The sequence below is a fragment of the Telmatherina bonti genome (genome assembly GCF_933228915.1).
Source record: "Telmatherina bonti genome assembly, chromosome: 15".
NCBI lineage: Eukaryota > Metazoa > Chordata > Actinopteri > Atheriniformes > Telmatherinidae > Telmatherina > Telmatherina bonti.
The window spans coordinates 12,595,508-12,609,992 of NC_136613.1; the positions used below are offsets into that span (position 1 = coordinate 12,595,508).

The following is a 14,485-nucleotide window of genomic DNA, read 5'->3' on the forward strand; positions in this document are numbered from 1 at the left end:
TCATTGACAGATTTTTTTTATAGGGACTCACTTCATGCTCACACACATGACTCTATGGGCTGCAGAAGCAGGGGATCAAGCAAGCAAATTTTCAAGGGCAAACATCCTCAGTCTAATCTCAGAAGAGAAAAAACTGCAGTACCTAGCAGCTACCAGCAGGGGGCTCTCAGGCTCCACCTGCAACCGTATGATACAGTTCACAAACATCCATGTACATAATTCCTCTTCAATCACTTTTTTTTGTTCATTCTTCGCATTTACTGTGTGTACATCATTTCATATATAATGTCTTGGCATTTTGCTGGCTTCTTTTGGACCAGCTCCTCTTCTCTGAAGAGCTGAGAATAGTTCAGTCCCAAGTCAGACACACCAAATCCCACATTTTACTTAACTCCATGAGGGCCCCCTCTGTTTGGTATAGACTCATGTCTTTTAAATACCACATACAAAGTTTGTAACAAATGCTACTTATTCAAGGTATGAAGTATGAGAAAACTTAAAATTATATTAAAAGTAAGATCACAACAAAAGTTGGCTTCATGTTAACTGGAGTCCACTTAACTCACTGGCTGTCAAAGACGTCTTTTTGACTTTGAACGTTCACTCAACGTTGCATTTTGGAGACACAAACCTAATGAACACACGTACTGTGCACCCTGAAGATGCCCTGACACACACCTGACCAAATCAGGCCCTCCATATGGTCCCAGAACTTAATATTCTGTGGTTTGTGAAAGATGAGCCCAAACGCTCCATATTCAATATGGGGCTCCCTGCTATAACAGTGGTTGGCAGCTAAAGAGTTAAAAGCCAATAGTCATAAATTAGAGTAAGATATTCCATGTCTTAATGCTATTTCCAATATATATCTGTCTGGTGTAACTATGGATTGGCTGCAGTCAATGACACAGTTTCGTGGATGTGATCAAAAGTCTGTTTGTGATTTGTCGATTCCAAAGTTATCTGGAATGATGCAGCGAGTTGAAGTCTTCATCACCATACTTGTCAGCACAGTAACACATGTTAACTGTGCAGATGTGTGCATGTTAAGATCATGACTTGATTATATTTATCAGGTCAGTGATGTCTTAAAGACCACATACAACACACACACATGCACAATTCAATCCAGAACTAGGCCAAACTCCCGCCCTCCCCAAATCCTCCAGGCTACTGACCGACATGTTATAGTTACTATAGCAACCCCAGGCTCATTTCCAAGACGGTGGTTGTTACCCATCAGCCCCTGTGGCTGCAGGGCCTCCAGTCACCAGAGAATCTAATACTTGTACTGAAGAGCTATGGGGCAGTGGGCTGCTTGCTCACTGACACCGTTTCTGAGTAGGTCAAAACTATTAAATAGACTGTAGGTTTAAAGAGACATCTATATACTTATGTTCCTTCACTATTCAGCAGCATCAACTGCAAGTCTGAATCTCTTTGCTGCTTGTCTTTACTACAAATATCTTAACTCATATACAATATGGGGTCAAAAACTTATAAACTGAGATTTAAAAAGATTTTTGGCTTCCAAGGTTCAGATAAACACTGTTTACCAAATACATTTTAAGGCACACATTTCTTGTTTATAGATGAAATCCCTGTACGTTGGGATGTTACCTGCATGACTTTGGCATGGATCTCATCTAGCTGGGTACGCTTGTTTCGCTGCCTGCAGAGCTCCTGATATCTGGTGTATTGCTCCCTTAGCGAGTCCAACAGCTTCATCACCTGAGGCTGTGCCAGCAGCTCCTCCTCCATGGGGCACCAGGCTGGAGCTAGAGGTCAGGGGTTCAAACTTAAATCAGACAAAGGACCTATAGGGTTCAGGTCAGGTCAGGTCATTATCACTCATCGACTTAAAATGGCTGTTTTCAGGTTCCTGAAAAGACCTCTTCTGTCCAAGTCTGTAACAATAGAACCATGTGAATCTTATTCTTATAGACAAGTGTTTGCAATATGTGTGCTATATGTCTATATCATGAAAAATGTAGTGGAATATTGAACACAGCTGCTTTATATGGTTTGTTGTTTAGTTCCCCTTCTTGTTTCACACTTTTTTAGCAGATTTCTGTACCTTACTTAACTCACTTTAAATATTATTTCATGGCTGCATGAAGGGAAGTGAATGCTTTCATATTCCAAAGCATTATAATCTCTGTATGAAATGTTTTTATTGCTTTATTTGCTCCCACTTGTTAAAATACAAGAGGAATAGTTACAGTGAAGAGGTAAAACATAATAGCATAGCAGCAAGATGAACCTCACTGAGGCCGAAACCACCCATATCCTGCCATGTGTAGCCCATTGCTGTTTAGAAACAAAACAAACTGATTCTAGATGTTTCCTGATGATAGCTATTAACAAATACGCCAAAAAAGTAGTTTTTTTTCCAATCAGAATACACACCACGCCTGATTTGTTGGTTAATGTTAAATACTGTCAAATTTACAGTTATGTACCACTAATACAGTTCGTAAAGATGACTTTCAGTCATCAACAAAATCTATTATTCAACATTAATCAGCATTTTATTTAAACAGAAAAAGGAAGTTATTTGTTTTAGTTGTGATAGCTTGTTTTGCTGACTTGCAGTGCCAAAATTTGCTAGCAGATTTGTTAGCTAGCTTGTAGCTAGCCTGATTACTTCCAACATTTTCTCCCCAAGTCATCATAACATGTCTCAGGCTGACGTGAAATTTTATTGAGTTGGCTTCCTAAAAAAAATGTCTTAAGAAACTTAGGAATTCAAAACAATATGGAAGCAGACAGATGTTGAAGAGGTTTCTAGTCCTACAAGTTAAATAAAAAAATGGGAAAAGTTGACTCTGCTAGCTTCTTAGCTTTTAAAACAGCATGCTTTCACTTTCTTATAAAATGGCACTGAGTGTGTGGTTTAACCAATGAATTTGGGAAAAGAAAATATTCTTTCACATGTAGAATGTTTAACTTCACCAAACAGGATCAAGCTAACGTAGTACTTTAAACTAGTCCAACTTCTTACACTGTCATTTCCTATTTATTACATAAAACCGTAGAAACAACATGTCTCCTTTGATCCATCTATTCAGCCATCTGTCCCTGTGCAGTGACATCTTTATAAGTGACAACTGCTTCCTCACCTGCTTGTCCTCCTCCTCCTCCCTCTGAGCCGTTAAAACGACGCTGCTGCAGCTCTGACAGCAGCTCGTGACCTGCAGACAGACAGATGGAGGTAGGGAGGCAGGAATAGATTTAAAAGGCTGTCATAAATGCCTATGTGAAAACAATAATGCAACAGTGTTTGTTTACATGCTGTTTTATTATGAAAGGAGCTGGTGGAGAGAGGAGGGTGGTACCACAAAACAAAGACTCCTTTCACCTCCGCCCCACTCACAAACACAGTCTGCTCTGTACAGTGCACACATCCACCCAACAGTCCTTCATGGTTAATGTCTGTTTGGCTACGGGTCTGGGTGGCAGATGAGCCTGTTAGTATCAACACTTCCCTCTCTCCTTCTACAGGCCACAGATCACATCAGCATTTATCTGTTTGGATCTACTCTCACGCACTTCTGATCACTCTGCAGAGCTTCTGATTATTTTGCCTGGATATAATGAACCAGTTTGCTGTTTTTTGTTGTTTTTTTTTTTTTTACTACTGTTAGAAGTTAACACATTTTAAGGTGATTTAAAGGTCACTCAATAAGCTTTTTTTTTCCAAACTTAAGTCCCTCTACTTAACAACCAGTGCTCACCTTCACTCAGAGACCAAAGTGAAGTGACAGTGTCTGCTTGCAAGCAGCATGCTGGATTTGGAGAATCAACTGAGTGATATATCAATAGTTTAATAAATGGGGCTGATTTCTAATGTATTATAGAGAGCTATATTCCACTTCTTCTCTGCAAGCTAGTTTTTTTTTCTCCAAAATGTCCAACAAACATAAGTCAGCGCTCAAATGCACCCATACTAGAAATGTGCAGATCAATTAATGATGTCTGCATTACACTTGAGGGAAGGTCCTGCTGTTGTGCATTCTGGTTTATTGCCAATTTTCCTGGAGCACTAAAAGGATCTTAGGCAGTGTTAATATCATTCGTGGAAGTGGTGTTCTCTCGCTGTAAGTCAAAGTATCTGGTGTGAAAAAAGGTTTATATTCCCAGGTGAAAACCTTCCTATAACCTCACTAATGATGCATGCTAGTATCCATCCCAATGTACATCCAATAACAGCATCATAAATCACAGGGCTATTTTTTTCCTTTAGATAAAAAATGTTTCTGTCAGGCAGTTTTTGTTGCTTATGTTTGCTTTGTTATCTTCCTAAATTTCTACCAAAAAAAAAAAAGAAAAAAAAAAAGTGCTTTGAGCACAGATTTGCTTTCATGTTTTTGTAAGGGAACTCTGCTAATCTAATTTTTCATTGTATTAGAGGAGAGCATGTTTGCATCTTGAGGACAATAAAGAGATTGTTCAGCGGAGCATGATGTCTGTGCTTCATTAAAGTCTCCTTTATCCTCACTCTGCTCACTTGACCTGAAACCTTCATGCGTTTATCATTGTCTTCTACATTTTATAACACATATACTGAAGTTATTCCTAAACTCTACATGAAAATTTAAGTTCATCCTTTATTTGTTTTTTTGTTTTTTTTAGCTGAAATGTTTCCTGAAATCAAACTGTGACTTTGTAGAAAGCTTTTCCCTGCAAAAAATGCAAAAATCATCAATATTGTTCCATTAAAATGTTAGACAGAGGAATTTAAACCCTGAATGCATCCTGACACTTAAACATAGCACTTTTAAATTACAGCTTTTTGATTACAGTCGATTTAGTGATGTCTGTATGTTTCTCATGAGGCTGAATGAGTTTTTACAGAGAAAATAATATTTACCAGTCTGCAAAACAGTTTCAGGGTCAAAGGATGGCAAGAGAGCACAGTCAGCAGATCTGCAAAGGACAGAAAAACAGTGTACTTAAACTGTAGCTGTGTGTGCATGCAGGGTTTGGCGAGTGTGTGTCCATGTGCACGAGTGCCTACTTGTCCTTGTCAACTGAACTGCTCTTGTCACTGTCATTGATAATCATCAGCTCATCCAGCAGTGACGTCGATTCCTTTGTGAACTTCTCAAACACCTGCAATGAATTAAAAATACTTCATGTCTGGTTACACAGCAACAAGCATTTAAAGTTCTTAATACTTACATAATTTTTTTTTTAAAAAAAGGGAGGAAAAAAAGACTTCAATTTATTTTAATAATCAAGTTACCAGTCTCTTGTTTAACCAGTCACTGTGGTCATACTCCAGACTTCCTCCAAAATCATCCGTCAGCTGACAGGGTTCGATGTAACGAGTCAACTTATTGGCAGAAACCAGTATCACCTGACAGGAACATAGATATGGAGAACAGAGAACAGTCTTATATAATCCAGCTAAAATTCTCCTGTAGTACAAAAATTACAAATAAATGTGTGATTTTGTCCATTTATAAACCAAAGAACAAGTTTAAATAAAAAGAGTTTAACAGCAGTATAAACTGCAGACCAGTTAGTATAAGTGCATCAGTTGTCACGGTTTGGTGGAGGTGTGGACCCAAAATGTGAAGACAGGAGCCAGAATGCAGAAACTACATGTCTTAATTCAAAACAGTATCTTAACTCAGGGCAAGCAGACATAGGAAGCCAACTGAACTACCGAACCAGCAACACAGTACTGAAAACGAGGACTATAAATACTGGCAGAAACAGGTGTTATCAACTAAGTGAGTCCAGGTGAAAACTAACAAACGGAAGAGCAAAACAGGAAACAAGGCAACACTACAAAATAAAACAGGAACCTAGAACACAAGATGAGACTTACCATGACATCAATGTCATGTACAAAACATGATGGATCCAGATGGCATGACACCAAATATTCAGTCTGAAGGACTAAAATAAGTCCTTTAAATTTTACAACATCTATTATAAACTTAGCACAAACTGTAAAGGATTTTCTGTTTGGTTTCTTGTAACAATGCCTTATGGCAGCAGATACTTTTATAGCAGGTTCTCTGGCGCCTGATTAGATGTACCTAACAGGAACAACAGTAGGATAAACTGACACTGGCAGAGAAGATCATGGATGCAACAGACAGACTCAACTTTTCAACCCACAGAAGCATTTTCCTTACACATGTGGCACCATTTAGAAGGAAAATAAAAAGGTTTCCACCAGCGTTGGAGTCTTTGTAAAGAAAATCACATTCAGCAATATCAAAGACAAATTTCCTTATATTTTGTTTGTAGTTTATTATTAAGTTGATTATCTAAGCTGTAATGCAAAAACCTATTATTCTGAATATGGGATGTTTATTGGACACGTTTAACTTTCATACTAGGTTTCTTTTAGATAAATCAAGGAGATGATTCCTTTAAAAAACTTTTTTTTTTTTTTTAAATTCATTTAACTAGTAAATCTTTTCTGTAACCACATAAGAAATGCCCAAATGATCTGCAAACTGGTTCAGAAATATTGTTTTCTCTCTCATTTCATATTCATACCAGCTCATTTATGAAAAACTGGGCCAAAATATTTATTTGAGCAGCTGCCATATCCTCATTTCTAATTCGCTAGTATGAGACCAATCGTAAAAATAAAAGACCTGCAAACTAATTATAGCTTTGTTTAACCGATTAATTTAATTGCTGCCTCACATCTGCTCTTTTCTTTAATTAAATTAAAATCTAATAAATTACAAGTTAAATTAAATCAGATAACAGATGACAGAAATATAATAATTAACTGTTATCAATTGCCTGCTCACATTAAATAATATTCCATGACTCCCAGCCTTTTACAAATGAATTATAAAGGGCATAATTGAAGCAGCAATAATAACAGCAGGATTTCTCTTTAACGCTGTACAAATAGCACAGCTGAGATGCTGTGCATCATGAGGAAGTGTTCACTCCCTAAAATGAGACTGAGGTAATGAGCAAGGATTTATGGATTGATAACACTCAGTGTTACACAAACAGAAAGCAGCTCGTGTGTAGCTGAAGCTCTGACGGCTGGCATGATACCGTTCCATCACATCAACTCTGGCGCTCTGTTTTGATAATCTCAGAACCCCACATTTTCTTAAACACCTTGTCTAATCGCCAAATCTAAGGCTGTGCAAACTCAACTCTGTTCATCATAACTAGACGTAAACAGTGTTCTTCAGCTGAAAAAGCCTTGAATGAATTTACACATGACTCTACTTTGCAAAAATCATAATTATGTAAAATAACTCAATTAAATAAAAATGCTTAAAAGCAAGCAATAGCTTGACCAATGCCATGCAGAAGGAAGACCCAAAGGAAGCATAAATGAGTTGAACAGAAGATGTACCGCCCACTTGCTCCAATTCATAGCTGCCAATAACAACAAAATAACTTGGGCCCTTTAAATGGGACCTGACCAATCAAGGACCATTCCCAAAAGTCCAACTCAGTTTTCCTGCTTGTCCAACAGGATATTGTAATCTACATTATCAAATGCAGCACTGAGATCCGGCTGATTGACATGTACCGTTACGATCCCTATCAATAGGCCAATATTGGGATTTTTAACTGATGCCAGCCACAGAATTGAGAAAGACAAAGTAGTTCTCCTAAATGGAAATGATACAAGAGGAGTAAAAGATGTGGAAAATCAGTAACTAAGGACTCAGCTGATGTCTTTCTGATCCAAAGATAAACCTTGTGAAATGACTGGATTGGTTTCCTTCAGTTTTCCAATTACTGGCATGCTGTAACTACAAGGTAGAAATGTTCTGACATGACACAGGATACAAGCTGCACTCATGCGTGTCCAGAAAATGAACACATTTACACATTTTTAAATAGGACTGGGCTGATGGAGTCCACTCACCACTACAGAGCCATGATGACTAAGATGCTAATTATATGCTCTGTGACAAGGTTTTTTTTTGTTGTTGTTTTTTTTTTTACATGGCTGACATGGTGTACCAGATCACTCATCTCTCATCTGCAAAGATAGATCAAAACATATTCCTTCTAGTGGATCTAATAACTATTAAAGCCAACATTCAAGTCAACAAATCACACTGTTGCTTAGCTAAAAGTCACTGAACTTTTGTGTGCAACAAAAACACCAAAACTTTCATTTCCAAGTCAAATGTCACAATATCAGATGTCAGATTAAATCATCTGTTGCGTTTGTTTTTTCTTGGATCACAAGACTAACATCTGCTCAGCTTATCTCTGTGACTTCTAAATCTGAACGCAGTTTTTTTTGGACTGCCTATGAGCTTATATTGTTTAAGATAAGTCTATTTAATATATGAAAATTTCGACATTAAACAATAATGCACACGTTGATTTGTTTATACTGATCCATCACCGTGTTGTATCCTCTGAAAAAGCTCTTCAAACAACAACTGTATGAAAGGGCTGCTTCACAAATAACTGTAGAGACAGCTGGTCGGGAATGTGTCTTCCAGTTGTCACTGCAGCAGATGCCGACAGTAAACCTGGATTTGGCTGACAGAGTGTGTGTTTATTTAAAAGGTTAGGTCAGAATCTGGAGCAGCTGTATGATTCACACCCCGCTGTGTCATCCACAAACATACTCCTAAAATGAGATGAGTAACATTTCAGCACTGTCACTGGAATCTCTCTTTCAGCAGCTGTGTGTGTTCATGGCTGAGTAGTGAAATGAAATTACAATGATGAGCAACGCGGCAGATGTAATTAATCAAACCACTGACAACTTCTTCTCTCAGAGTTTGTTCAATTAAATTACATCAACTTAAACATAGAAAAGAAAATAGATTTTCTTAGTCCTTAATCGAGTCAAAGCTGTTTTACTATGCTGAAACTTAAATATCAGTGTCCTTGAACACACCGACAGTCTCTGCTCTCAGCTTACACAGATAACTCAAATTTGATTTAAAAAAAAAAAAAAAAACACAAAACCGTCCAAAGATTAATTGTGACAGATTATCTCTCTATAAGAACTTTCAAGTGGATACAGACCAACCAATTTGATCCGGTTACCATAGCAACAATCATGGAGCCAACAAGACTGCAGAAATCTGGGTCAGGCTACTGATCTCTGCCGGTAAAACCATCTGTTGTAATAGAAGAGGCTGGACAAAATCTCACACACCCTTGCAAGGACAGACACACACACACACCCCTCATTGATTTGTCTCAGGTTTCCAGCAGCTCTCAGGACCATTGATGGTACTCACAGTTAATATAAATGCATCACTTTGTTTTATACCTGAAAAAAGACCAGCAAAGACTTCTCTCTGCGACCATTTAGTCTCCACACAGGACAGAGAAACTTTACTGTCTTAGATTAAGTAGATTACGTCAAATATGTGACAACAACAAAAAGTCATGTAGTTTTTATGAAAGGTTAAAGCACAAATTCAAATTAACCAAAAGTTGTTGTTTTGTTAGTGCTTCCAACGGAAAAAGGCTGCCAGGAGAAGCTTAAAAGTTCCAAAACGCGTGTTTAAACAATCATCAGCTTTTAAAAATTTCCACTCTGGTGCAGATGTGTGTTTCTGGTGAAGTGGACCAACATTGCCAGCCACTCTGCTTACATTACAAAGCAATACACTGTTGGTTCTAACTTGCTTTCTTTCTATTTCTGTGATGTCACAGTGAATAAAACTTTGTGCTACAGTTTCCAGTTGTTATGAAAAGTTTCATTACTGCAATAAGAACCAAACCCAACCTGAACAATATGAAATTTAACTCCTTGCTCCACTTGCTTAGTAGGGATGTGAATCTAACTACTCACGATTCAATTCTATTCCGACACCCATATCACCGATGGGGTGATTCAGCATCAATTCTTGATTCAAACAGATTTTTGATTCATAATCACTTAAGTAACAAAAGGTGCTAATTTCCCAAATAACTTCATTCTTCTATAAGCTAGAAAGAACTGAGAAATTATTCAGGCTGATTCAGTTTAAATTGTGACATGTACAAAACTTTTTTGCTTGTCATTTTTCTTAATTTCAATATGGAAAAAACACCACAGAAGCCAGATCATCGTTCTGCTGCTATAATGCCCAAGAAGACAAGTAAAAGATCAATAAAAACAATAAAAATGACAAATACTTTTTATATGGGATTATTCCTTTTTATTTGTGAAGCAAAAATCATGATTTTCAATTCGATTCCCAACACCTATTGCTTAGACATCTGCACACAATTCACGTTAAAATAACTTGGCAACAAGAAACGATGATAACATTAGATTGTGGAAATCTGATTCATATGACAAAATTTCTTTTTCAGGGCGCACAAGGACCCCTAATTCTAAAACCATGTGGGGTCAGGTGGGAATCCAGAAAGCATAAACACTCAGAAATTTGGCTGGTTTGATGTGAAACATTTCAACGACACTCACCTCGAAGCCCAGTCTGTCTTTCTCCTTCCAGAAGCAGAAGTGTGTGACCTTTTTATCCCAGAATTCATCAGGTTTCACCACGCAGACCAGTGACACCTCTGCTGGGATCACATTCTAAAACAGCATCCACACCATTACCATTAAAGTTGTAGTGAAACTTTTTAAAGTCAATGGTGGGACTACTGGGATGTTAAATAGTCCTTTACCTGCAACATGAGCACCACTGTCTTCACAATGTTCCACTGAGATTTGCGTCCATCCACGATGACGGTGAAGCCTCGGGCCTTACACTTCTCACTGACAGAGAGGGAATATTTATTCTTAATGACCGAAAAGGATATTTTTCAAGTTTACAGTCATATTATTATTATTTTTCCAGTTTGTGTAAATTGAATGAGTCTCCAGTAGGGGTGTAAGAAAATATCAATATACTTAAATATCGCAATATTTTGTGTGAAGATAAAGTATCGATATTCAAAAGGACGACTGATTTTTCATTACCAGATCTTTAACAATTAGGCAGATTTTACTTTCTTTATTGATCTTGTACATAAAGAACAAGTGTTTTTATTTATTCTGTAGTTTAATGGAGATCCTTCTGCTCTTATTCAGGAAGTTGATGTCAAGCAGGTACCAGCTTTGAGTGTTTACTATACTGTGACAGAATTAAAATCCGGCATGAGCTGTGAGATCTGGGTAGACAGTTTCAAAGTGCGTCGGAAACACAAAGGCAGGTCAGTGCCTGCTTAATCTAACACATTCAAGATCGTAAGACACCATGTAAGACTTACAACGCCAGCTAAATTATTCAATAGCAGTCTCCAGACTATTTAACTTAGTTTTCCATGACAACCAGTAGCGTATGTTGACGGTTTTCCTCAAAAGAAAAACACAAAAAATTGGTTAAGCCTCTCTAACAGGGTGAGCATGTCAACCAACTGAGAGCATAACAATTTGCTAATGCTCTGCAAACACAAGTTATTGGTATTTATATCTGGGAACTGCCTTTAGAGGGCACATTTGAGGATAAAAACATAATGTGTCTGCTTCAGAGCATATATTTGGGTGACTGGAATTGCTGCTGGATGTGAAAAACAAACAGCACTTTGAGGACAACCACATCAGAAAATATCTCCTTCAGATGTGAGATGGATACAACCCCAGTCAGAGCAGAAATATCCCGCCTCCTTATGTTTGGTCTAAACAACAGGTGTCGAACTCCAGTCCTCGGCGGCCAGTATCCTGAAGGTTTTTGTTGTGTCCATGCTCCAACACACCTGACCAAAACTTAAAAGCAGGTTGACAAGAAGCTGCTGGATGCATCTGATTCGAATCAGCTGCGTTGGTAGAGGGAAACAACAAAAATCTGCTGGATGACGGCCCTCGAGGACTGGAGACCCCAGAAAATACAAATATGGGCAAAGAGGTGGAGCTGAGAGCGTCATGGTGGATGATTGACATCGAGCTAACTCCGAGCTTTCTGTAGCTAAGAGCTAACTGAGCTAATCCGGAGATAACAGGAGATAACCAGCTAAGCGGGCTAAAGCTAAGTCACATTGTTAACAAGCTAAAAACCGCGGTTGTTCTACGTTCTTCTGACTTGAAGCAGGAGATCAGTACTTATCAATCAAAAGGACACGCTCCTAAATATGCCAAACTTTGAGATTAAATTACTTTTAAACGGGCGAGTTAGAAAAACATTCACTCCCCCCACAGTTGTCATGAAGGTAAACCTGACCTATTAAACCGAAAAATGGATTTTTGCACCAGGCTGTAAACATGTTTATTTCTGCTGTGAAGTTGGTCTTTTTAACATGGAAGTCTATGGGGATTTTCTCTGTTTTGCAGCCCCTAGTGGATGAAGGGGGAACTGCAGTTTTATGCACTTCTGCAAAGGTTTCACTTTTAACCGCCGGAGGTTGCCGCTTGGTCTGAACACAACCTCAATTTCAAATCATGTTGCATTCACTGTACCTTTCTGAATCAGGACATTGTTATTTTCTACTTACAGCAAATCCTCATGAGCTTTACTTACTTATCCAAATCAATAAATGACCTCACGTTCTTTAAGGGAGAATCTTTTACATTCCAGTTATTTCATCAAGTGGTTTTCAAGTTTTTATTCTCATTTTTGTCCCTGAATGCATCAGCAGCAGCTCAGGTATTACCAAAGTTTACCTCCTAACCTCAGTGAAGTCTTTCATATTAGCAAACCTCTCTTACAACCCTGAACAAACACCAGCGTATGGCCTGACTGACTGCTTTGAATGGTGTTTTACATGCTGGGAAAGCTGCAGTGTTTTTTATTTGTGGTGTGGAATTTTATCAAGCTGGCCCAGTTCAACACATGACTCGTGATGAGATTGTGCCTAAAAGAGGGATCAGCACCAACCGTCAGCGGCTGAACTGCATATTCAGGCCAACGCAGTGAAACACGAGTCGAAACAAAGTTAAATCATCTTTCAAGCTTTCTGCAGTAAATCCCAACATACTGGAAGATACTTTACATCCAGCAGCTTTTCACTAACAAGTTTAACCCAAATTTAGTCAAATGTAATTAAAAAGAGTTGACTGACACACGTTAGGCTGCCTCCGCGTGTGTGTGTGTGTGTGTGTGTGTGTGTGTGTGTGTGTGTGTGCGTACTTTACCTGGGGATGCCGAGCAGGTAGTCCAGTGTGGCGCTGAGCTCCTCCATGCTGGTCTGATCAGAATTGAGGGGGATGGTCAGGATCAGACCGCTGCGCCGGTCTTTGCCCCCTTCAGGGAGACACGCAGACACTTAGAAAACCCGACGACAGACGCTCAACTGTGAGGGGAAAACGTGCACACGCCTCATGTTCAACATGCTTTACCTGACAGAAAGGCCAGCTTCTTCTTGAGGATGGGGAGGATGGCGGTCGCTTCCATGGTAACGTTAGACATCTGCAGATGCACATAGTGAAGAGAATTAAAGAAATGAATAGCAACAGGTTTTTTTTCCCCCGACTTGCAAGGACTTTCGGAGACCCAGAACAACACAGAACACTTCCTGACATGATTTTAATCTCCCAGAATATTAAAAACCCCAGATGTGGCTAAAACTAGGTGAAATCAGGCAAGTCGAAACTGATCTTTTTGTTTTCTTTATTTAGTTTTCATTGTCTGGATTTACCTTTTTTTTACTTTACTATTTTTACCGTGTTTATTTATTTTAATTGTTTTATGTTATTGTTGTTTTCATGCTTTTATTTTACTTTGTTTGGATGTTCAGCTGTGGCTGGTGGTGAAACGCTTCATAAATACATCAATGATAAATGATGTAAATTCACAAACTCACACAGCTATTTCTAAAAAATATATCCCACAGCACGCACATGCAAGCTGATACAAAGAAAAAAAAACAACAAATGAAGGCTCTGCCTTTCTGAGGAAATGGCTGAAATGCCCGTCGCAGCAGGACAGATGGGCAGGAAACCCCGGCTGAAGACAGCAGTGGGGTTTTTGCATCACTGCTCGCTGCAGGTTCAGACGACTGTTTTCAGCTTGGCCTGTGATTTACCGACTGTTTCATCAGCTGGATTCAGAGTAGTCAGTCAGTAAATCAGATGGTTTACATTTCTGCCAGTTTAGCAGCCGTTTTAACATCTGTGTTGTTTTAACGCTCACTCAGCACTCTGGATTGTTCTCACCACTCGGCCAACTCCGCACTGAAACTGTTTTATAAACCAGTCATCTCTTATTTAACGGTTTGCTTTCCTTTAATAAGAAACCTTTTCTAGCATTTTGGAATCAGGCAGAGTATTAAATAACATAACACGTACAGCACTGCGCAAAAGTCCTGATCCATCACACGTTTCTTCATATTTTGCTTCCAAGTAGTGAAACTTTCTGGTACAGTAATTTTTTTAATGGTCTTCTGAATGAGTTTAAAAGATTTGGTATTGGTTCATTTTCACTTATTTCCAGGTCATTATTGTTGTTTTTCTCTGAACCCTCCAGGCATTAAAAAGGCTCCAAAATACAGACCCGAGCCAGTGTTGTGTCTACACATACACAACTTAGCACAAAACCTACTTTAATTGACTACTAAAGGCACTTTGTAACAA

General features: G+C 38.6%; 1 protein-coding gene across 1 annotated transcript in view; it reads right to left on the reverse strand.

The window, feature by feature from the left end:
• Positions 1-14,485, reverse strand: part of sestd1 (SEC14 and spectrin domains 1) — a 28,759-nt gene that overhangs the window by 11,952 nt on the left and 2,322 nt on the right. Inside the window, exons 2-10 of the mRNA XM_079254560.1 lie at positions 13,253-13,322; positions 13,049-13,157; positions 10,606-10,696; positions 10,400-10,513; positions 5,249-5,362; positions 5,021-5,115; positions 4,874-4,929; positions 3,123-3,194; positions 1,621-1,778 (exon numbers count right to left, since the gene is read on the reverse strand). Of these exons, the coding sequence (XP_079110686.1) occupies positions 1,621-1,778; positions 3,123-3,194; positions 4,874-4,929; positions 5,021-5,115; positions 5,249-5,362; positions 10,400-10,513; positions 10,606-10,696; positions 13,049-13,157; positions 13,253-13,322 (879 nt within the window). The remainder of the gene's footprint in view (positions 1-1,620; positions 1,779-3,122; positions 3,195-4,873; positions 4,930-5,020; positions 5,116-5,248; positions 5,363-10,399; positions 10,514-10,605; positions 10,697-13,048; positions 13,158-13,252; positions 13,323-14,485) is intronic.